This window comes from Pinus tabuliformis, chromosome 7 (assembly GCF_031772625.1).
Source record: "Pinus tabuliformis cultivar Carrire ecotype Pingquan chromosome 7, CPIR1, whole genome shotgun sequence".
NCBI classification, from domain to species: domain Eukaryota; kingdom Viridiplantae; phylum Streptophyta; class Pinopsida; order Pinales; family Pinaceae; genus Pinus; species Pinus tabuliformis.
Genome location: NC_142293.1, coordinates 289,708,700 through 289,732,570, shown reverse-complemented (window position 1 = coordinate 289,732,570; position 23,871 = coordinate 289,708,700). Strand labels below are relative to the sequence as shown.

Below are 23,871 nucleotides of genomic sequence, written 5' to 3'. Positions count from 1 at the left end.
TAAATATCTCAAAATATGTTTAGCAACAACCCAATGTGCATGAAGAGGCTCGGTTGTGAAATTGACTCAAGTGTTCACTACATAGCACATGTTTGGATGGGTGTTCACTAAGAACATAAGAGCCCCAATCAACTGTCTATACTCAGATGGATTCACTAAATAAGTTCTGCAACTTCTCCACATAGCTTCTTGAAATTCATTTCCATGGTGTGGCAAGGACTTGCATTTTTATTCCAAATCTTTCCAACAACTTCACAACATATTTTCCCTGAAAAGGAAAATCTCACCGAGCCTTTACCACACACCTCAAGGACTAGAAAGTAGTGCATGAGTCCAAGGTCCTTCATCTCGAATTCATAAGGCAACTCCCCCTCTTACACTTGATCACTAGGAGCTCATTACTTGTCAAAAATAGATCACCAACATATAAAACCAAAATCAAGGGCATAGCTTGGACCACCTTGAAGTAGAGGTTGGGATCGACGCTGCTTCTTGTGAATCCAAACTTCACCAGGTAACTATCTATATGGGCGTACCATGCTCTGGGGCTTGCTTCAATCCATATAATACCTTCTTCAACCTGCAAACATGTGTCTTTCGATCCTTCACTTCAAATCCCTATGGCTGCTTAATGTAAACTTCTCCTTGTAACATTCCATGACAAAATGTCGTCTTCACATCCATTTGGTGAAGGGTCCATCCTTGACTTGCAACAAAGACAACTATCAATGGATGGTGGTATATCGGCCACAAGAGCAAAGATATCATCATAATCTTCTCCCTCTTTCTGGGAGAATCCTCTTGCCACGAACCTTGCCTTATATTTCTTAATGCTTCCATCGGCTCCATGCTTGATCTTGAATAGCCATTTTGAAGTCACCACTGATTTCCCCTTCAGTCTCGAAACGACATCCCATACATCATTCTTCATAATTGATTTGTATTCTTCGGCCATGGCATATTTCCAGACTTATTCTTTTACGACTTGTACAAAGTGGGAGGCTTAGCTTGAATCATATTACTCATCGCTACAACATATCCCTAATACCTGCATAACTTCTTGCTCTTTCTAAATGTTCCCCAGGCAACAACATGTCTTTCAACATCTTGTAATGTGTCACGAAGTCAAAGTGGCCTCTTCATGGCAGGGGGATCAAATGGAGGAGGATCCAAGGGGTCCATGGGTTCCATGAGATCATCAACAATGTCTCTTGGATTCAAGCACAAAAGGACCTTCTAAAATATCCATATCATCACTTTTCTTCTCAGGAGGAGGCAGAGGAAGGTCCCTTGCTTTTCCAAGGGCAACATCTTCATCGAATGTTACATCCCTGCTAATTTCAACCTTCCTTTGACCAAGAATATATATTATAAATGCTTTAGAATCTTCACAATACCCAACAAACCGACTTCTTCTCCAGTGGCTTCCAACTTGTTTCTCTTGTCTTTCAACACATGGAAATATATGGGGCAACCAAATATCCGGAGATGACCAACGTCGCCAGCTTAACCCCTGTGAATACTTCTTCGAGAGTCTTGTTGTCCAATGCTTGATGAGGAACCCTATTTTGAACACATACCGTTGTATTGTGTTGCTTCACCCAAAGGAACTTCGACAACTTTTTGATAATGGAAAATGGCTCTGGCAGCTTCCACAATAGCCCTGTTATTTCTCTAACTACTCCATTTTGTTTGGGATTATAGGGCAAAATAGTCTCCTTTTTTATACCTTCTTGCAAAAATCTATGAATTGATTTGAAATGTACTCTCCACCATTGTCAAATTTGAAGGCTTCAATTTTTTTTCCCTATTTGGTTTTCAATCAAAGCCTTGAAGTCCTTGAACATATCAAAGGCCTCAACCTTGTGCTTCAAGTAATATATCCATGTCCTCTGTGAGAAATCATCGATGAAGGTGTAGTAGAGATGGCCACCAAGAGAATGTATGGGCATTGGTCCACATATGTCAAAATGAATGAGTGGGAAGATGTCATTAGTCTTATTCCTGCTAGAGGGGAAAGGTCACCTTGTCTTCTTTCCATTGGCACATCCTTGACATACTCCATCATGTTGAGCTTGTACATCAAGGATCCCAAAGACCAATTTCTTCAATTTCAAAAGGGCTTCATAGTGTAGATGTGCCAGTCTTTGGTGCCATTGCTCGCTTTGATGATTAATATCGTGGACCATTGTTAGAAGGTGTCTTCTAGTGACTATAGAATCCTACTCTAGGTCCCAATGTAAAGGCAACTTTCATTTGGGATTCTCTTGGCCAAGTGAGGACTTTTCCTTTTATTAAGGCTACTCTCATTCCTTTGTCTTCCAAGGCAGAAATATATACTAGGTTCTACTTTAGTTCCAAAACATACATCACTTCATGAGGAATAATGGATTCCCCCAAGTTCAAATCAAATTTGAGGGATCCAAAGCCCTTGATAGGATATTCAATATTATCTCCAAGAATAATCTTCAAACTTGTCTCCCTCTCAAGAGGCCTCACTATCTACTAGCCAACTATCATATGAATTTGGAGGGAGCTGGAGAGGGAAAAAATAAGAATATACTCAGATTGACTAGTAGCAACATTATTTTCATACCTAGAGTTTCTTGACTTCTTTTGAAGATGACAAACTTCTTTACAATCATCTAGAGTATCTCTTCTTCTTCTTTCATTTCTTCCATCTCGATCATTCCTTCGATCATCCCTTCCTCTTCGATTATTGTACTTGCTATTGTTGCTTCAAGTGTTGTATCTTGGAGCATTGTTCTTCTCAAGGCAATCTCGAGCATAGTGACCTTTCTTGTGACAATTGTAGCATTCAATGTGACAATCCCTTTTCCCTTCCATTCCTTCTATTAGAGTTTCAAGGAGCAAGCTTCTTTGATTTTGACGATCCTCCCTTTCCTTTCTTTTTCTTGTCATGTGCAACAAAATCAAAGGGCTCTCCTTTTCTTCATGTTTTTGAATTCTACCTCTTGAAATCATCTTGGATTCTTCTTGAGTGCATTTTCCAACTAGCTCATCAAATGACAGGAAACTATTGTTATTGCTTATGGTGGTAATGAAGGTTTCCCAAATAGGAGGGAGACTTCTAAGAGTTACCGACACCAACTCCCTGTTAAGTACAATTTCCCCAACTCTTTGCAATTGATCTCTAAGATGAGATATCCTCATAATATAAGATTGCACAAATTCTCCTTTACTCATCTTCATATCTTTGAGTCTATCTTTCAAGAAGATGATTTCATTCAAATTGTTGACTTCATACATGTTGACTAGCTTATCATACATATCCTTGGACTTCTTCAAATTCCAACATAGACAAGTAAATGATCTTGTAAACCATCAACAATATTTTTTTTGCTTTTAACTCACCTTTCTTGTATTTGATCTTGGCAACAACATGAGCATTTTCCAGGGGCACATGAAGCTTTCCTTGTATGTATTCCAAAACATCTTATCCTCCGATATGATTTCCAATCTTATTTTCCATACAACAAAATTTGATGAATATCTCAACTTCTCATCCTCCTTGAAGTATGAGGTAGACATCTTGAACTATTCAGATAGATTCTTTCAACCTTTCCAAAGATGATTGCTCTAGCTCGTCTCCTTAGCTCTGATACCATGTTAATTTTCCACTGCTCTATGCTATATCAATTACTTTAGCCCAATTCACTTCTTCAATAAGCAATCTTTTCAACAATAATTAATTCTTCCAATGATTAACAGTAATTGGAGATAGAATAATACATTCAATGACAATAGGAGATAATCTAGAACATCAAAAAGAAACACCAATTTGATCAAAGACTAGGTAAAAACCCCACAATGGGGAAAACCCTTTGAAAATTCTTCTTCTATTAGATTGTCATAAAATGTTCAGCAGAGAGTACAATGAGCCCAAATCCATAAACAAGAGTCAAAGTCAAAGCCTTGACTTATCAACCAATCAACACAAACCTAAATTCAATGTGCCAAATGATGAAGAAAGCCAAATTTGGTCAATTGTCATAATTTGCAAGCTATCCAAGTCAACAACAGTGAAAGTGTGCCCTAACCAATCACAAAGTCAACATTCAACCCTTCCAGACAACTCAATCAAATCAACAATAAATGCGGCCTCAAATGCTAGTTAAAGTCAACCCAAAATAGTCCAAAAATACCCAATCAAACTTGGTCAAAGTTTGCAATTTTCTATACAATCAAACCCATAGTCAACGATAAAGTCAAAGCTAGTCAAACAACCCAAATCACCTCAATTGTGTTAATCAACTCCAGACTCAAGAAATCAAAATTTTTCGAGTCAAATCAAGTCAAATGATGAAGTCAAACTAAAGTCACGCCTTCCCGTTGAAAAGTAAACAGGAAAAACATCTCCTTAGACCCTCGCCCATGTGAAATGAAAGCCGCCTTGAACCTGTATGAACCAATCAAATTTTAGAGAAGAGATTATGTGTTGTGATGATGTCCAAATAAACTTGAGGTCACTTGTATTTATGTGTGTTGGAGGAAGGGCAATTTGTCCTTATGCCGACCTTGAAAATTTTTTCTACTCCTATTTCCTTGCGCACTTCTCATATTTTATAGCGCAAATCTCTTATTTCCTAGTGCACAAGGCTCCTCAATTCTGGGCACCTCACACACAATTCTAAGCAAGTCCCAGTTAACTAGCTCAAGTTCCTCCTTTATTCTCTCTAGCAAGTTAGAGAACTAAACCGTTAGCAATTGTAGCCTCGTCTAGTTGAAGAATACTCCGGATGTGGGTGCTTAAGTTCAATTAGATGGGACAGGCACGGGACGACACCTGCCCACCCACTGCATATAATTAAAAGGTTTATGAATGGAGGCTCTCGGAATTTGGACTGTGCAGAGTTCATTTGCTCGATGTTAAGCGGCTCTGAATTTCCCACCTTGTCCGGCACCCTGGTTTATGCTCTCGCACGCTCGCATCTCAGACTTCAGCTCCATTCATTGCTGCAGTTATGACGAATGTATCTCTAGGCCTGAAGGAGGGTGAAGCTTTAAGGCTCAGTTATGCGCTGGTTGGAGAGCAAAGTCCATCGATTCTTATGCAGAATTATCCAAAGTCTGGACGTAGCTCTATTCTTTGTATTTATCATGTGGGTCTCATCCTCTCTGATGTCTCTGGTAGATTGAACAGGGAGGCTACTCTGAAACCTGGATCTAGTCTTTCGGTAGAGCTGCCTCCGTCTTCCTTTTGTTTCTTATCCTGGGCATCAGGTCTGCGCATTGTCGTTTTCCTGATTTCCTCTGCCCTGATTATCACTGTTGCCCCACCACGCTCTCTTCCCATTGCTTCGGTCTACGCAATGCCTCGCTGTCACCACAGAACGAGGTCTCGCCGAGGTCAGCCTAGGCGGGTGCCTTCCAGCCCTTCCTCCAAGTCGCCCTCCCTTTCAAGTGATTTCTCCATTGGGCACTATCCGCGCACTCGAAGTGGGAGAGGGCGTCCCACGTATGGCTCTGCGCTCTTCACCTTTTGCAGCGCTCTGAACCACCCTAGGATCACCGCTCACATTTCGGTGGTTTTCCATGAGGAAGCCCAAGAGGGAGAGTCTAGCTCTTTTCGGGAGGGCCCGAACTTTGTTTCTGTTCCAGCTCCGAACGTCCAGATGGGGATTGGCAGTGCGTCTTTGCATATTCCAGATGCTCAAAGCCCGCAACGCTCAAAAGTGGTAATGGCACCGGCTGACCCTGGTCCCTCCAACTCTACAGCAACTCTTGAAGGGGACATGCCTGATACAGGTTGGTGCCGGATTGTTGAAGAACCTCCAGATGTTTAGCTTGCTCTCTCTTGACATGATAGTACACCATGCTGCCCAAACTATTGGGCAAGTTTTTGTTCAAACTGTTATATAGAATCTCAGTTCTTTTTTGAATTTTTGTAAACTCAGTAAATGGTTCAAGACTGAGCTCCCTGAAATGGGGCAGTGTCATTCCATGCTTATCTTGACAACTTGCCTCTCTTCAGGGCAGTGTTTTTGACTTCGGTCACATTGTAATTTTACTCCCTTTATGTTAATAGATTAAACTTATTTAACAAAAAAAAAAACTGAAGAATACTCAACATAACTGAAACTCCAACACTACACATGCAAACACTACACATGCAATCCCGATGACCATTCCAATAAACTGGAAATTAATTCATACAAACTGAAGTATATCCCATGAATTTGCACTCATGCTAGGAAAGACAAACTCATGGTTTTCACTCATGCTAGGAAAAGACAAACTCATGGTTTTTCACTAGCTATGCACAAGCCAAACAAATTGTACTTGCCGCCTCGTCCTATAGCTATAGTCAAGCTATAGTCAAACTGAAGAACACTACCTGATGACCATTCCAATAAACTGGAAATTAATTCATCCAAACTGAGGTCTATCCCATGAATTTGCACTCGTGCTAGAGAAAGACAAACTCGTGGTCTTCACTAGGTAGTGAAGAAGCCAAAAGCCCTTCCATTGCTACATTTTCAATAAAAACAATAAGAATTGAGAAACTCAAAAATATGGGAATATGAAAAAATGAACAAAAGATTCACAAATACAAAAAGATTAATGATTTTGATACCATTGGTTATCAGCTTGACTCTGATGTCCTTATTATTAAATATTTAATAAAAGTCTCATAATATACGAAGTAAAATTTTTATGAAAAAAATATGACATCATTAAATACGGAACATAATAGAAATTTGACGAGACTGTTCTCAGACAGTAATAAAATTTGATGAGACTCTTCTCATTTGAGACCGAGAACTGAATTGAATTATAATAGATTTTGCCATCTTCTAAGCCATTAGATATATATACATATGTCCCCTTTGAAAATATACATAACCTTTCAAAATATACGTACTCATATTCTTTATTGTTGTTATTTTCTATTTTTAATTTTTAACTATATCGTGAAGTCCAATACATGGGAAAACTTCGATCAACAATCATATACATTACACAGCATTAATGATGACAACGTTGGAGCTTCCACACTCCTTGAAAACCAGCACACAATTCCGAATTTCATTAAGCATAATTCAATCCAACACTCCCTCTGGATTTTTGGAAATATAAGCGTTATGCTCCAAGAGCCTCAGCATTACATAAAATTACAATTTTGTATGACAACATCAAAATTGGCTTGGAGGCCAAAAATATATGAGCCCTCCATGAGATTTTAGTATACAGATTCATGAATTTCTAGAATGAATAATTCCTATAATGTTCTCTCCCAGTAAAAATATGTCACGGCTTCATTCTTTCCATTCCTTTGAAGATGATAAAAAAAACATACTTCAAGACCCCGGTCATAGCAAGCCTGTCGGTTTAATCCTTTTGTTCGATTGATGTTGTGCAACCCTAGAAATTCATTCTTAAGTTAGTATGGACTTCTTACCTGGCTGAAGTGACATCAGCCACTTGGAAATCAGGCCAAGCAAGACATTCAGAATCTATACGAAATTCGATCAGGCAAGACATCCAGAATCTATAGCAGTTGAGAAATCGACTGCTAGTAATTCAAATGAAATTAACTAATTAATAATACAAATCCCCCAAAAGAAATTCTGGGGGTATGGACTATTCAGTTTGAATATATATAACAAATTAAACCATCAAGCCTCAAACATTGCCTACACAATAGCCCTAAATATATTTTTTATTAATTAAAATTCCCTGAAGGGAATTACAAACAACCATCACTAAGTCTAACCACACAAAAAGTTGCTCACCTTGTAGAACCCAATCGCTTTTGGGCGCATTGGTTGATCATTGGTTTGATATTCTCAAGAGCCTCTTCTGCAGCCTGGAATCAAAGCAGGGCATTATTCTCACAGATGTGAAATATATGTCCAAAACATAAATTGCACCTCTATTATACAACTAAGCCCCAGTCCCGTCCACAGTATAATAGAACTGGCATATACATAAATCCCACGTAAAAAATTTCATATTTCCATTCAAACAGCAAACAACTAAAGTTAGACCACTTAAAGTCAAGTATCCTATAATATAACCAAGCCCCAAAATTGCATTGTAAACAATATTACAGAACTTTAACATAACTGGCATCTCCCACTGTATATTGATCTACATGGACAACCAAAATAAGTCAATGAGGCTTAAAAGCGCGTTCAAACCCACAACAAGAGTAATAGGAATGGAGGAATTCCTAAAACCTCTCCTGAAAAGGAGCAAGAAAGATAAGCAATGAACAAACTGACGACAAAGGAACAACGAAAAATATGAACCTGTAATACGGAAGAATTACCTACATGATTCAGAAACAAAAAGAAGAAATATGGACAAACAATAGTTCCGTGATTGATTCAAACAATGACATCTTGATCTACTCTAAAAGGTCAACCAGATTTGGACAAAGGAGAAATAAGCTATATTATCACAAGTATGGAAGTATAAATAGTTTACCTGCAGCTTAGCAGCCTCCCAAGTTGGACTGATGCTTTTCCCTAGGATTTGTCCTGCTACTTCAACCTAGCACAAAGAAATTAATCTTCAGTCTTAACTTTCATATCTTATGGAAATATAAACTTCCTGCACTGCGCATTCCAAAAACTTCCAAAAAATTCAAAACATACACTGAAAATTGGCATTGCCAGTGCTACAAATCATGATACATAAAAATGATAGTTACAAAATGTTTAGAGTAGGGACACTACTTCTGCATGTGATTCCCCAATGTTTGCAGCCTCATTTGGAGGTGGGTTTTTAAAAACAAGGCTAAGCCCCTCCTTTGTGCACTGAAAACAAAGAATTACAGATTAGATTTTAACTGCAACACTCGTTAGAAGATTTTTCAAGGAATCACAATAACTTAAAAGCATTTGTACTAAAAAAGAAGTAATGCATCACCGAGAAGCATGGAAGCTTCTTTCAATAATAATAAAAAAAGAAAGAACAGATTAACACTGAACAGCTATTACTCTTATGATAAAATTTTGCAGAGGATCCTCATACCAGTTCCTTCAGTGCAACGACCGGATTACATGATCCTTTCCTGTTGTCATCTAACCTATGCTGGACACTAACTGTCTGCTCTGATGTACTAGCAACTTGTATGTCACCTGTAGAAGGTCTTCCAACAAGCCCTATAGAGTTTTTCGTTTCTCTCAAAGAAAGCTGTTCTCCTCTTCCACAAAGAACCTCTGTATTCCTGCTAACACAAACAAAATCAATACATTTTCACTATACTGATATATTTGCAATAGATATGTTACCTTTCCATGGATATATAAAGAAGCCCTGCGAATATTTACAAATCTCTTGATTGTATTTCACCTCACCTATTATAGCTATTCCCACCTCCAGATACTATGAAACCAGGCTGTGGTGTACGGTTCCCTACAAGAAAAAATATATTGTTTTGTGAATTAATATCATATGCACTACACAGATACCAATAGAATGATACAAACAGAAGAAATAAAGAACCATCTAAGCTTCTGAAACAAGATGCATACAGCAAAGAAGAAACACGCTTGATTCTTGATGAAAACGACAAAAACAGATAGATTGTATATGGTAAATAAAATTCTCGAATTATTGCAATTAGCCATTCTAGAAATCTTTTAGTGTGAAAACTACAATAAGAACTACAATAATGTTTCACTTAAAAGTTCAATTGACAGCGATGTGTTTCTTAATATGTCAATTCTCTTATAAAATGGGTAAAGACATCCCCAGTAAATTTTATGTAATGTTATAAAGGAGTTAACTCTCTTATAAAATGATGAACGTGCATGAATAAAGCTTGAATGGATGTAGCCAAAGATTCAGGGAGGTAAATCATTAGATAAATTAATACAATTACAGTTTTCTCCACAAATACATTCATCCCCTTGAATAAAAAACATAAAAACCTAAGCGCCTCCATTAAGGTAAACATCTAGCTAGTACTTGCTCCGATTAAAAAGTGAAATGATTGTAAAGAATAGGAATACCTGGAAAGGAAGAGTAATCACGAAACATAAACTCACGCCTCTGCTTATTATTGACACGGAAGCCCTGGAGGGAGACACCAGATAAATTTTATGAAATCTTGTCAAAGTAAACCAGCTATATTGTCAATTTGAAAAAAAATATTCATTGACAGTGGAAATGCAATACCCAAGTAGTGATATCCATAAGCATGAATGAGGCAAAAAAAATTATTGCACTTCTGTAAAATACGTAAATGCTATAACCTGTATCCTAGCATGTGCTTCTAATAAGAAACGAAGTCTCAGAGTTCTTCTATGTACCTCTTTAGGTAGCCCCCTTCTAGAGTCACAATTATGCCTATCCACGCCATGAGGATATTCTGGGCCACCATAATAGGAATTGTTCTTAGAATGTACAGTATCGATAGTTTGAGCTTCTGGTCTAAAAGCTAGCCCTTGTGATGATTTTATAAGCTGGGGGCATATTTTCTCTTCTGCTCCTACCCATCCAAAGGGATGTTGATTAAGTTGGGGATTCCTTTGTGGCATAAACCTCAAGGATGATGGAGGATCTGCAGAGTTGGAGTTGTGCACCCCATTGTCTTGTCCATGTTGTAAAATCAGAAGTCTCCTCCTTGTATCTGGATCCAACTCACATTCAGGGATTTCTCCTTCTTCCCTACCTGGTGAACCATCAACACTTGCTTCTGAAGCACCAACAGTAATAGAATGAGAAGACTCTATAGGTGGAACTGCATGAGAATGTTCAGGAACCTTGTCATGTGGTTGGGATTGGCTATCAGATGGAGGACTGACAATTGGTTGTTCTTGCTGAAAAGGGGCCATTAATGATTTTGGATCTTGAGTGTCCATCACAACACAGGCAGCGCTAGATTTTGGAACTACATTTTCATCCTGAAGCAACAATCAAAACTGTAAACAATAATATCATTTGCATAGTGGGCTCTAATATACTTAAAACAGTAAACCAAGAAAACGATGGGCAATCTGTTACAACTAAAAATTTTCGCTGACTGCTTGAAGCTAATGACCAGTTACAAAATCTCATCTGTGGATAACAAGTAAAGAATTTTCTCTATTATTTAGCTAGTTACTCATAATATAGCCAACCCAGCATTAAACACTAAAAAGGACTGCAATTTACATGTTTCAACCCCCTTTCAGATTCAACATAAATCATGCCTTCTGGCACAGGCAAGTCATTATTGCCATTTGCTATAGCTGCTTCATCCTGTACCCCACACCCCCACAGAAGACAAAGAACAAAAACATGTGTCAGGCTAACTTGATGTTGAAGCAGTCATGGTACACACACAAGGATATAATCCAAGAGCAGAATATGAAAAACATAATGACAAAGAGAATCTAGAGTTCAGACCTCTCTCACCAAGTAGTTGCTGACATCAGGTGCAGATGGAAGATCTGCCACATCAGTTTCATATAAGATTCTGGCCATTGTTTGAGAAAGGCCCTCATCAAAATCTCTGTAATAACACAGACATCCAACAATATTAAAACGCATGTAGTTTTTGACAACAGAAAGGACATTTATAGTATAATCAAATAGAACTTTAAATGAATTTCTTTCTTGCTAGTGAAACAATATTAAAACCTTTCTGCATCCAAACTTAATACAAAAACATACTACTCACTTAAAAAAACCACCTCTGACATTACAAGCTACATTTCTTGCAATACATAATATTGGTACAGGTTGACCTTTCTGCAAAGCACATAACTAAGAAATTAGTAGAGGTGTAAAGTTGGACTCCTCCAAGATATGTTTATCTCTCATAATAATAATGGATCAAAACAGGAGAAATAAACAGTACCTCTTCCAATGGAGCATAGTATGGTGCAAAAGCTGGAACAACATGAACACGAGATTGATCTCTGTCCTCCCAAACCTTCAATCGGTCATCTATTACCATTGCAATCTTGGGGTGGCAAATCCCACTACGAAAGACATTAAGTAAAGACTTTTTGAATCCTGTTTCAGATGAACAGATTTAAAAAATAAGCAAACACCCAACAGTTAAGTTGATACATTTAATAGCAATCTAAAAACTTAAACAATCAGTATGTTTATTGACCAATGTTGCGAGGATAGGGATTAAATCGTGATTTTTTCGAAAAAATTGCAATCCAATCCCAAAAATTCGTGACGGGTGGAAACAGCGCGTTTAAAGAGCTGTTTTTTTTTGTCATTTTTTTCAGACAGTTGGGCAAGTTTGAGAGATGAGGAGGAGAAGAAGTCATCTACAAGGGCAAGAGAGGAGAAAAGCGAAAGAACTTAGCATCCCAAGCAAGAAAAATTCGAGTTTGGACCAAGTTTCTTCAGCGCAGCGTGGTTTCCAGGTATGGGCATCAAATTTGGCCATTTTTTTTGTTTTTTCTTGTTTTTGTTTGTGTTTCTATAACCCATTGATTTTCAATGATTTTTTAGTGGATTTGATTGTGTTTTTTTTTCATTTTTGTTGCATACAATGCAGAGGCTTCATTTGGTCAAAAATGCAAAAACCTGATTGTTAGATTTATAAGTTTAATTTTTTCTTGTGCCCAAGTTTTTTTTGCATCATTTTTGTTTGGATTTGAATGTGCAATTTTTCATTATTGTTGCATTGAGTTGAGGTTTTTTGGTCAAAAATTCAGTGTTGTATGTAAATTTTATTTTTATTTTTTTAACATGCAATTCTTCTTGTGCCCTAGGTTCAACTTTAAACTTCATCTTACATTAAAACTCAAGAGTTGAACAAAATTACAAACATGCCAAGGAAATTGGACCCTCTGTGGGAACTTGGTGAACCTAATGGAGGGTTTGACAAATCAAACTTGAATTGCAAGTTGTGTGGGTATCATTTGACATGGGGGGTATACAGATTGAAGTGACACCTTGCACAAATCCCTAGACATGAGGTAGGGCCTTGCACCAATATAAATCCGGAAATCATCCAAAGAGCCCTCAGATCATTGGAAGAAATAGAGCAAACCAAACTATTCAAGTCAACTCTGAAGAGTCAACTAGTAGTGACTAAAGTGTTAGGAGGTGAATATGAGAGTGGTACTGGTTCTACTTTAGCATTAGTGTCTACAACCAACCCTATAGCTACCTCATCATATTTTGTTCATAGAACCACGCCTGGTTCATAACCATCTATCTCTTCAATTATTAAAAAAAGGAGAAAGAAGAAGCTAACAAGTTGTTGAACAAGTTTCTTCTTTCGGGTGATATTCCTTTCAGTGTTGCAAGGAATAATCCATTTTTCCAGCCTGTTGTTGATACTATTGCAATTGTTGGCCCAAGGTACAAAGTCCCTTTTTATGATGACTTTAGAGGCCGCATTCTTCAAAATTAAAAGGTTGACTGCACCAAGAGATTGGAGGAGTTAAGGGCATCATGGGCACACACAGGATGCACTGTGATGTCAGATGGTTGGACCGATCAAAAGGGTAGAAACCTTATAAACTTCTTGGTTAATTGTCCCAAGGAGACAATGTTTATGAAATCTGTTGATGCATCTGAACATATCAAAGATGCATGATTATTATGTGATTTGTTGGATGTGTTTATTTTGGAAGTGGGTCCAAAACATGTTGTCCAAGTCATAACTGACAATGCTGCAAATTATGTCGCTGCTGGCAAAATGCTTATGGAGAGGCATCCTACTTTATTTTGGACGCCTTGTGTTGCACATTGCATTGATTTGATGTTGGAGGGCGTAGGAAAAATTCCTTTTATCAAAGATATTGTTGGCTCATCAAAAAACATTACAAAATTTATATATAGTCATGCATTTGTGCTTCACTTGATGAGAACATTCACCAACAACAAGGAGTTGGTGTGCCCCGCCATTACACGGTTTGCCACTAGTTTCATATCTCTTCAATCTCTCTTGACTTCTATGTGGGATGTGAAGATAATGTTTCTTTCAGAGGAGTGGTGTGCTTTGGCATTTAGCCGCAAACCAGAGGGAGAGGCCATATGCAGATTAGTTTCATACTAGGAAAGCTTCTGGGCAAGAGTGCAGGAGGTGTGCAACATTACTAATGGTGACAAGGCCAAAGAATCCTTTCGAACCGATGAGGGAGATGAGGGGTTTCAGAAACAACTCCACCTATGGGAAGTGATTGATGAACGATAAAACAACACACTCCATCGTCCCATTCATGTTGTAGGGATCGACTTGAACTCTGCATTTGCTTACCCCTGTGGGTTCTAATTTGATGCCAAGGTCATGGATGGATTCTTCACCTGTGTTTAAAGGATGGTGCCATATCCAACAAAACATGCAAAAATCTCCAAAGATATGGAGATATACAGAATGGCAAGTGGCACATTTAGCTTTGACATGGTTGTGGCTGCAAAGGCTTGCTATTCAAGTGCTCAGCCAAACATGTAGCTCCTCAGGATGTGAGCACAACTGGAGTGTATTTGAAAAAATACACATCAAGAAGCGCAATAGGTTAAAACTTAAAATATACCAAATTTCCAATTAATATTTTGAATTCATTAAATAACATTTTTTTATAATTATTATTTTATGACCCTTGTACAGGTTGGAGTCCCAACGACTTTATGACAAGGTCTACGTCTACTACAATCTTCGATTGTGGGTGAGACAACTTGAGAGGACACCTAATATGGAGGCCATTTCATTGGATGGGATTGACACCACTGCTGCATGGAGGGTTGAGGCAGAGAGGCCTCTCATGGAGTCTGTCGTTGATTGGTTAGAGCAAGAGATAGTGGAGGGGGTAGAGGAGGAGGAGCAACAAGAAGAGGAGGCGACACCACCTATCCAAGCTACCCCCGTCACCAGTAGAGGACATGGTCTACCTCCTGTAGCTCCTAGTTCTTTAGCTTCTAGAGCACAATAGAGTCTATTGCCAACTCCACCGCCATCTACATCTAGAGAGAAAGCTATTGCATTTTCTCGCAAGAGGGGCAGAGGAAATCAATAGTATTAGTTATTTGGTTCATTTTATTGTATATAACATTATGACTCATGATATGAGATACATTATTATATTTTTTGTTGATATTTTGAGGCGAAGTTGGGACTCAGGACTTATATTCAAGACATGATTCACTGTTATGTGTGATGTAGCAATAGAAATGATATTACACATCTCATATATTAGTTCTTTTATCATATTTATGTGTCAATGCATTTATTTTATGTTGTAGATGCTTTAGATAATAATAAAAATTTGAAAGAAAAAAAAAAGAATATTTTTGTATTTGCCGATTTTTCTGACTTTTCCCCTCGCTGATTTTATCCCAATCGCATTGTTCACAACATTGTTATTGACATCACAACATCAATAAAAGGATGACCAATTAACTGAAAACACCAATTCCAACATATTGTCCCTCAAATTTGAAAAAATGCTCTAGATAGTGTATATGAACCACTTATAAATATAAATCTATATTAACCAATATAGTGCTTGCTTTTGGTTGGCAATATTACCTGGCTTGACACAGACAATACGATCAAGGAGTTCATTATGACTGATTAAGCTTGCCTCAGGATCAAGAAGCCTCCACATCTCCAAAGCATAATCTCTTTCCGACATAGTGCAAATATAAACCTCAAAACGTTTGCGTCCTTTAGCAATAAGGTAATTTTTCAAATCTTCCCAAGCAGGGCGCAACCTAACAAGGACACTGGTATCTCGAATCTGAAATTGAAAGTGAAAGGTTAATGATGATATTAAATTACCCAAGGCAATTGATAATATAATTTAACACAAAATCTAACTCACCCAGTGATAGAAAGCTAGGTTCTAAATGAACAGTATTCTAAGTTCAAAGAAGAGAATAAAAGTGAAAATTGCTAAACTACAGTGTTTATATATTTCCTGTGTGAAAGGGGTTTCAGAAGGAATGGTGAACCATGAAAACAAAACAAACACAGATAGATTCAAAACACATTGATAGAAGTAGATACACCCTAAACACAGCCAGCAGCAAACAACTTATATGCTAATAGTAAGACACAGAAGAAAATAGGAAACTAAAATCCAAAATATACAAAGTAAAAGATGATAGAGAGGAAAGAAAGAAAACGATGATAGGGAGGAGATTAAAAAACGAAAAATTCAATGACAAGATTTCAAAGCCTTAATCAAATCCACTTGGCAACTTGGTCTAATTACAGTGACTTGAATTCTAACATACCATTGTACGGGGAAAACAACAACAGTATTAGAAATATTCCTTCATAACTACAATCATTAGGACTTAAATTCCACAAATATTGAAGCAGAAAAAGGATTACAATGATCTCACAAACTTCAATCACAACATCACCATCATGAAACTCATCCACACTGTTTTGCTGGTACACCAGTGACCAATCTACTTACCTTTGGATTGATGCGTGTCAATATGGTATCCCGCTCATTCCATCTTATAACTGGCCGCATGACAGGTGCATGGCTATCAGATGGAGGAGGAACAACCTCCAACTGAGCCTTAATAAACTTTCCATTGTCACAAACTTGATCACTCTCAATATACTGCTTTAAAATCGCTCTATCTTCCTGATATCTTTTTATCTCCGCTGACAATCCAGAAACTCGTTGGGGATCAACCTCTTCAAACATCTTACGTCTAAGAATTTCAATGCGGTCTTCAAAAGAACGCATCGTATTAGCAACAACAAGTGTTTCATCCAAATCAAATACAATTGCTAAGCATCTAAGATTTAACATTCCAAGACAAGAAGCATACAGTCCAGAGACCACATTGAAACCCCAAAAACAAGGCAGCTGATTCTGCCCATCTCCAGACGACATTGGTACTAAATGCAGCTCATTCCCTCCAACAAGCACTACAGCAGTCTGCATACCCAAAAGAAATGCCACAAGATGAGCATGGACATCTTGAGTCTAAGAAAATGTAAAACCAAAATACTCAAATTTAAAGTTTGATGTGAAAAAGCAACCCTAACACTCAATGTTAAATAGTCATCACAACATTATGCAACATTCTTCCCTATAGCATGCTTCAGTCTCATTTATCATGACATGAATGTTTACTGAGATAACAACATACCAGGGAATCAACACCATTAAGTTTTGAAGCAACCCCACATTACAAAGTTTTAAACTTTTAACCACCTTACTACACACTATTCATTGCCTTTGAAAACTATAATTGACATATAAACGAGTCCCACCCACAAGAACATTGCACTGATAATTTGTTATACTGAACATGAACAACATACCAACATCTTTGAAGCAACCCTATATTGCAAAGGTTTTGAGCCACCTCACTACACATTATTCATTTTCTTTGAAACCATTAATATTTGGAGCAACCCTATAGTACAAAGGTTTGAGCCACCTTACTACACATTATTCATTTCCTCTGAAACTGTGCTTGGCAGATAAAAGAGACCTATCCACAAGAACACTGAACTGGTACTTAAAATCATACTCTAAATGCAAAAGGTCATACTGAACAGAATGAGATACCAAGGAATGGACACCATTAAGCTTTGAAGCAACTCTACATTGCAATGGTTTAGGCCACCTATTCATTGCCATCGAAATCAATACTTTGATATATATAAGAGTCCTACCCACACAGGAACACAAGACAGATACTTCGATTATGCTCCAAATGCAAATGATCCTACTGAACATGAACAACACAACAGGGACCCTACATTAGAAGGGTTTAACCGCCTTAGTAGAATATAATTAAAAACAACAAAGAAAAGAACAAAACAAAAACAAAACAAAAACTAAAAAAAAAAAATAATCCAACCCATAAGAACACTTAACTGATGAAGATGAACTACATACCATGGAATCAACACCATTACGTTTTGATGCAACCCTACATTACAAAGGCTAAGCCACCTTACAACACACTATTCAATGCCTTTGAAAACTATGCTTTACATAAGAGTCCTATCCACAAGAACACTGAACTGATACTATGAACATATTGAACATGAACAACATACAATGGAAGGAAAACCATGAACATGAATAGCATACAATGGAAGGAAAACCATGAACATGAACAATATAAGCAAAGAAAACCATGAAGCTTTGAAGCAACCCTACATTAAAATGGTTTAAGCCACCTCACTACTTACTATTCATTGTTTTCAAAAACTATGTTTGACATTTAAAATAGTCCTACCCACAAGAACACTGAACTGATACTTTGATCATACTCCAAATGCAAATGATCATACTGAACATGAACAAAATACCAGTGAATGAACACCATTAAGCTTTGAAGCATCCCTACGTTACAAAGGTTTACGTCACCTTACTACACACCATCCATAGGCTTTGAAAACTCTATTTGACATATAGTGTCCTACCCACGTGAACACTGAACTGATACTTGATCATACAACAAATACAAATGAAAACTTACGTAGCTTAACTCTGATATATAGTAATGCAGGTAAAACATGTTTCCAAAAAAAATATAAGACCAAGCAAGAAAATGTTGCCAGAGAAGTGTCAAATAGAGGCAAGTACCTTTGCTTCTTGTAGGCATGCATTATAGAGAGAATTTAGATTTGTCTGACCAGGTTGGGATTGTTGTTCCTTGGGCTTCATTTTGAAACAAACCCCACTTGATGCAATGGAATGGAGGACAACCAATGGTAGACACCTTTTGCTCGGGCTTGAAAAATACGAGATCCGAATCTCGTTCTTAATTGTGCTCATCAACTCGGTATCCTCATATTGAGGGTATATGGACACTTCTCCTATGTATGTATCTCCATTGTAAAGGATAGAGCTGACCTCTTCAGCACCCATTTTCACTGTTAACCTGGCGAATACTTTTATAAGAACTTTTTAAGTCTGTTACAGATCCGAAAGGGAATGCAAAATCCCCCCAGTTACTGCTGTCTATCAGCATCCACTCTTCCTTCCTACACACAAGTTGATTAGGTGTTAGAATGAGATTACATTCGTAGAAATTTCATTTAAACTATAAATTCGCTTAACAATGGGTAACTTTATCAATCATGTCTCTGAATTACCATCCAAGTGTACAAGTATTTTTAAATGATTTAACCTTTTGGGTCTGAATGACGTTACATGTAAACAAATACCTACCTATTTCAGTGTCATGATCCACAGTCAATGCAAAAATCTTGCTTGTGGATCCAAAAGACAGGCGAATTTATACTTTCAACGCTTAACTATTCACTGCCCTGAATTATTGATCTGACCAGGTGCTATGTCAGAGGTTGGTCTGATGCTCTGCACTAAAATAATGACTCTAGTTTCAGACACGGAAACATCGTTTCTTCCCAGTTTGACTTTCAAGATGAATCTCTCATGACTGACAGGTTAAAACATAAGACTCCTTTGATAGGGGTCTGAAGCTCTTGTACAAGGCCCTCAAGTTTCAAGTACCCATTAGTTTATTCTGCAGCTTCTGTTGCCCTTCGTTAAATTCAAAATTTAAAATTAGCTGCCTCGGCCTGTTTATCCCGATGGTCTTTTCTACTTGGCTTTCGCCTCGTAGGGTTTCAAGGTTAATGGCAAATTTTCCAAGAGAGATCGGGAAAGGATGACTTGTGGCCGCACCAAAAGTACAAAATACAATTTCTGATTCGAAACCCTAAAGGCGATAAAGTTCTCTGCCAAGAAACCTCGCAACAACGAACTGCGACTAAAAGACCCTAAAATGCCTACACTGCAAATTCATGTTTTATAGGGCCGAATGGGTGAGAGGATGTTTAGGAAGCAATGATTTTCAGTCTGTCCGAAGGTAATGGGAGACCTCAGCAAGCCCTCTCGAGGAATTTTTTTTCTCGCACACTAGAATTTACACAATGTATCTATTAGGAAAGCTCAATAACAAGAACACTCTAGGTTTCATGTCCATTTGCCATGAACAAACCCAGGCCCAATATTTATACAGAACAATGGGGGTATTCTGGGCAATCAATTGGTGACGTGGAAAAATAACTTACCAACTGTTCAAGCCCTAAAATTGGCCCTCTTAAAAATCACAATGTCCATGGTACAATATATCTAGAAAATAAAATTTTCTTAAAAAAATCTCTACGGTGATTATGGGTCCAAACCTTTGGTGGGGGACTCGTGTCTATCGATCGGCATGCGTGTAAAGCCAACGAGCAAAAAGAAAGTGACACTCGTTTAAGTTTGATAGTTTTACACTCAAGATTAATTCCCTTAAATGAGTTTAGTGCTACATAGAACTTGTTTAAAAGTGACACTTGCCAAGTGGAGGGTTTTTACATTTAATAATTCATTCCTTCGAACAAGGAACTTGTTTTCAAAACGGCTATTAGCATAATATTTTTTTTTAAAATATGTCTAATTATATACTTTAAATAACATGGAGTCATACTTTTTATATTCAATATTTTATTATAATAATATAATATAGTATGTTTTGATTAATACATTTTATAACATATTTTTGAATCTCAGATGCGCACGTTTTGAACCGGAGCTCCTGCGCCCTGCGCTTCCTTGGCCTCTACGGTCCTCTACAGGCCTTCTGCCTGGCAGCCCCTGCTGTTGGGCTCCTTGTCTTTGCTCCTGGCTTGCCCCTGCCTCGACTGATCCTGCGATCTTGATTCGGCTCTCGGCCCATTATGGCCCCTCCGGAGGCACCACCGGAGGAGGCTTTCCAGCAAGCGTTCTCCGACCTGGTTCGTTCTCTTCCGCCTCAGCGAAATCGTCCCTCAGTTACGAAGTTTGTGAAAAAACTGGAAGGGTTGCAGGAAGTTTCTCTGCCTCCAACCTTGCCCCGTATGGCTGCCCTTGCCTTAGCTGAAAGAGGCCTTATTGGACAATTTACAGGTCTCTGGCCCTCTCCAAAAACAGTGCAGAGGTGGGTGGAAAGGAACTGGTCAGACAAAACTCAAGGGAAAATCTCTATCAGATTTTGTGGAAAAGGATACTTTACATTTCATTTTGAAACTAAGGAAGATAAGGACCTGATCTTTCGTAATGGGCCTTATTTTATGGATTCCAGAGGACTGTACCTCAATAAGTGGACTCCAGACTTTGATCCGGAGCTGGATATCCCTAGTGTTGTGCCTGTTTGGGTCCGTCTTCCACACCTCCCCCTGCATTGCTGGGGAGATGAGTCAGTGCGCGCTATAGGGAATGTTGTAGGGAAATATATTGACCAGAGCGAACCTAAAGACAACATGCAGGCCTGTGCTCGCATTTGTGTTGAAGTTGATTTGGGGAAAGGCCTGCCAGAAGCCATCAAGCTAAAGGTGGATGACTGGACCCACATTCAGTAGCTTGACTATGAACAGATCCCCTTCAAGTGTAAGGTATGTCACGAATATGGCCACTTTGCAAATCGATGCTCTAAACTTCTTAATGTAGACAGTTCTCCACAAGAAGAACAATGGGAAATAGTAAAAAAAAAAAGACAGCCCCTAATACCATCCCTACTCATGAAGCTGGCCCTATCCCTCGTCCCCCTCCCAATCCCACTCCCCCATCTCCGCCCCCTTCCTCCCCTTCTTAGCCGGCATGATCCCCATTCCTCCTCTCCTTCCTCCAATCCCTTTCACATTCTTTCCCAACCTGAGGATCCCCCTTCTCCAAAGATTCAATCTCCTTTTGAATCTTCCCTTCCCTTGTCCATTTCCTCTTCCCTCCCTTCTGATCTCCCCCCCTCTCAGAACCACAAGAAGCAATTCCAAGGAGCATGGATCCATTCCTGATAATCAAAAGAAGCCTGGAAGAAAATCTACCAAACAACACAGAGATGAAAATGCACAAAAAGACATAGCATTGGGTATTCAGAACCCTATAGAATCTTATATACAAGGGCAGATAAACAAGGATTCAGTAAATAAAGACCTGGGAGGAAGAGCAACTCCCCGCATCCCTCTGAAATGATGAAAATGCTCTCTTGGAACAGCAGGGGATTGGGGCACCCCACCAAAACAAACGCCTTAAAAGATCTTTTAATCCAAGAAAGACCAGAGATAGTTCTACTTCAAGAAACAAAACTGGGACAGGCAGAGATGAATAAAATTATTGAGAAGCATAAGTTTTATAAAGGATGTGTGTGTGATTCCAGAGGGGCTTCAGGAGGAATCACTACACTTTGGCTTCAAGACAAATGGAACAAGATCATTGAAATAGTGGAACAACACTGGATAAAGATTACTTTGAAGAACAATATGAGCAGTCATCAGCTAATCATTTACAATGTTTACGTTCCGAATCATTATAGAGATAAGGAAGCTTGTTGGAACTCACTCAGCAATAACATAGCAGAGGAAGAGAACGGCAATATAATTCTAGGTGGTGACTTAAATCTTATCCTGCATGCTAACGAAAAACGAGGAGGTAGCTTTACTCCTGATCCCTTTAGAAATCAGTTGGAGAATGTTATGCAGCTTGGAGATCTTGTTGATATTGTTCCAAAGAATCGCAAGTTCACCTGGAGCAACCGCAGGCTAGGAAAAAGCAATATAATGGAAAGGCTGGATCGAATATTGGTAAATGTGTCTCTTCTCTCCACTTTTGCAGCTGTCCATGCTTCTATTCTCCCCTTCGCTGCTTCAGATCATTATCCCACTGCCTTATCTCTTGAATCCCATCGCCCCCTGGGCCCTATCCCTTTTAAATACAGTCCTTTATGGAATGACATTTCAGCTGCCAAAATTCTTGTCCAGCAAACTTGGCGCCAGCATGTAGAAGGCTCACCAAGCTTCATATGGGAAAGCAAACTAAGAAATGTAAGGAACGCTCTCAAGAATTGGGCAAAATCTCAATATAAAGAACCAGAAGCAAAGAAGCTAGATGTGAAAGCTAAAATTGAAGATTTACACCATGCAATGGAAAACCAAGAGTACCTTCAAGCAAGGAAAAGCCAAGAAGAGGACCTCTACAGTCAACTATACAGTATCAGAAGAGAAGAGGAAGAAAAATGGCGAATAAAATCAAGACAGGTTTGGTTGAAAAGTGGGGACAGGAATACAACCTTCTTCCACAAGCAAGCAATTGTTAGACAAATCAGGAGCAACATAACAGCTATTATAGACAGCGCAGGTAATCAGCACAATGATCAAGCTTCCATTAAAAATGTGGCTACAACACATTTTAAAGAGCTCCTATCTGAAAAAGGGGAAGAAGAGAATTATGTTGACTTCTTACAGCATTTGCCAAATAAAATAACAGCAGAAGCCAATGAAAGACTGACTGAAGAGATAAAGGAGGAAGAAATCTTGGGAGCAATCTGGGGCCTCCAGCCTGACAAAGCTCCAGGACCGGATGGTTTCCCAATTTGTTTCTATAGGGAGTACTGGGAAACCATCAAAAAGGATCTCATCAAGTATTACAAATGGATACAAAGGAAAAATAAAATGGGAGGCTTCACAAACTCAACCCATCTTGTTCTCATTCCCAAAGAGAACCGCCCCTCTTCTTTTTCCCGCTTCCGACCTATATCCCTATGCAACTCTTCATATAAAATTTTCACAAAAGTCCTCGCCTCCCGACTCAAGCCTCTCTTGCCAAGTCTTATTTCTGAAAATCAAGGCGGCTTTATGGCCAATAGACAAATCTCTGACTCCATCCTATTAGTCCAGGAAGCCATCCACTCAAGCCTCTCTAGGAAGGAAAAGGGCTTCATTCTGAAATTAGACTTGGCAAATGCCTTTGACAGAGTCTGGCACTCCTTTCTATTTGCTACTCTTCAAAAAATGGGCTTCTCTTCCCCCTTCATCAATCTCATAAGAACCTGCATTTCTGGACCTTGGATTGCCCCCTTATCAATGGAAGGCCCGGCCCTGCTTTCCAATCTTCAAGAGGATTGAGGCAAGGTTGTCCTCTCTCTCCCTATTTATTCATTTTAATGGTTGAATCTTTCAGTTGTGTCCTC

The 23,871-nt window shown here is 38.5% G+C and overlaps 3 protein-coding genes across 3 annotated transcripts in view; 1 reads left to right on the top strand and 2 right to left on the bottom strand.

Moving 5' to 3' along the window:
- The window catches only part of LOC149247012 (RNA polymerase II C-terminal domain phosphatase-like 1), an 11,650-nt gene extending 6,679 nt beyond the window's left edge, over positions 1-4,971 (bottom strand). The window contains exon 1 of the mRNA XM_089443131.1: positions 4,914-4,971. Within this exon, the coding sequence (XP_089299257.1) occupies positions 4,914-4,971 (58 nt within the window). The remainder of the gene's footprint in view (positions 1-4,913) is intronic.
- A 2,052-nt stretch (positions 4,972-7,023) lies between these two features.
- LOC149247011 (RNA polymerase II C-terminal domain phosphatase-like 1) lies at positions 7,024-19,982 on the bottom strand. The gene is made up of 16 exons (XM_089458098.1): positions 19,092-19,982; positions 18,504-18,904; positions 16,359-16,835; positions 15,461-15,671; positions 11,819-11,976; positions 11,639-11,709; positions 11,365-11,470; positions 11,131-11,217; positions 10,287-10,880; positions 9,987-10,050; positions 9,330-9,387; positions 9,004-9,202; positions 8,706-8,786; positions 8,455-8,520; positions 7,758-7,831; positions 7,024-7,386 (listed from the first exon to the last, which is right to left on the bottom strand). Exons 2-16 carry the CDS (start codon positions 18,786-18,788, stop codon positions 7,335-7,337), a joined length of 2,583 nt encoding a protein of 860 aa, XP_089314224.1. The 5' UTR covers positions 18,789-18,904; positions 19,092-19,982; the 3' UTR covers positions 7,024-7,334.
- Positions 19,983-20,608: 626 nt separating this feature from the next.
- On the top strand, positions 20,609-21,268 carry LOC149247010 (uncharacterized). The gene has a single exon (XM_089443125.1). It carries the CDS (start codon positions 20,609-20,611, stop codon positions 21,266-21,268), a length of 660 nt encoding a protein of 219 aa, XP_089299251.1.
- The last annotated feature ends 2,603 nt before the right edge of the window (positions 21,269-23,871 follow it).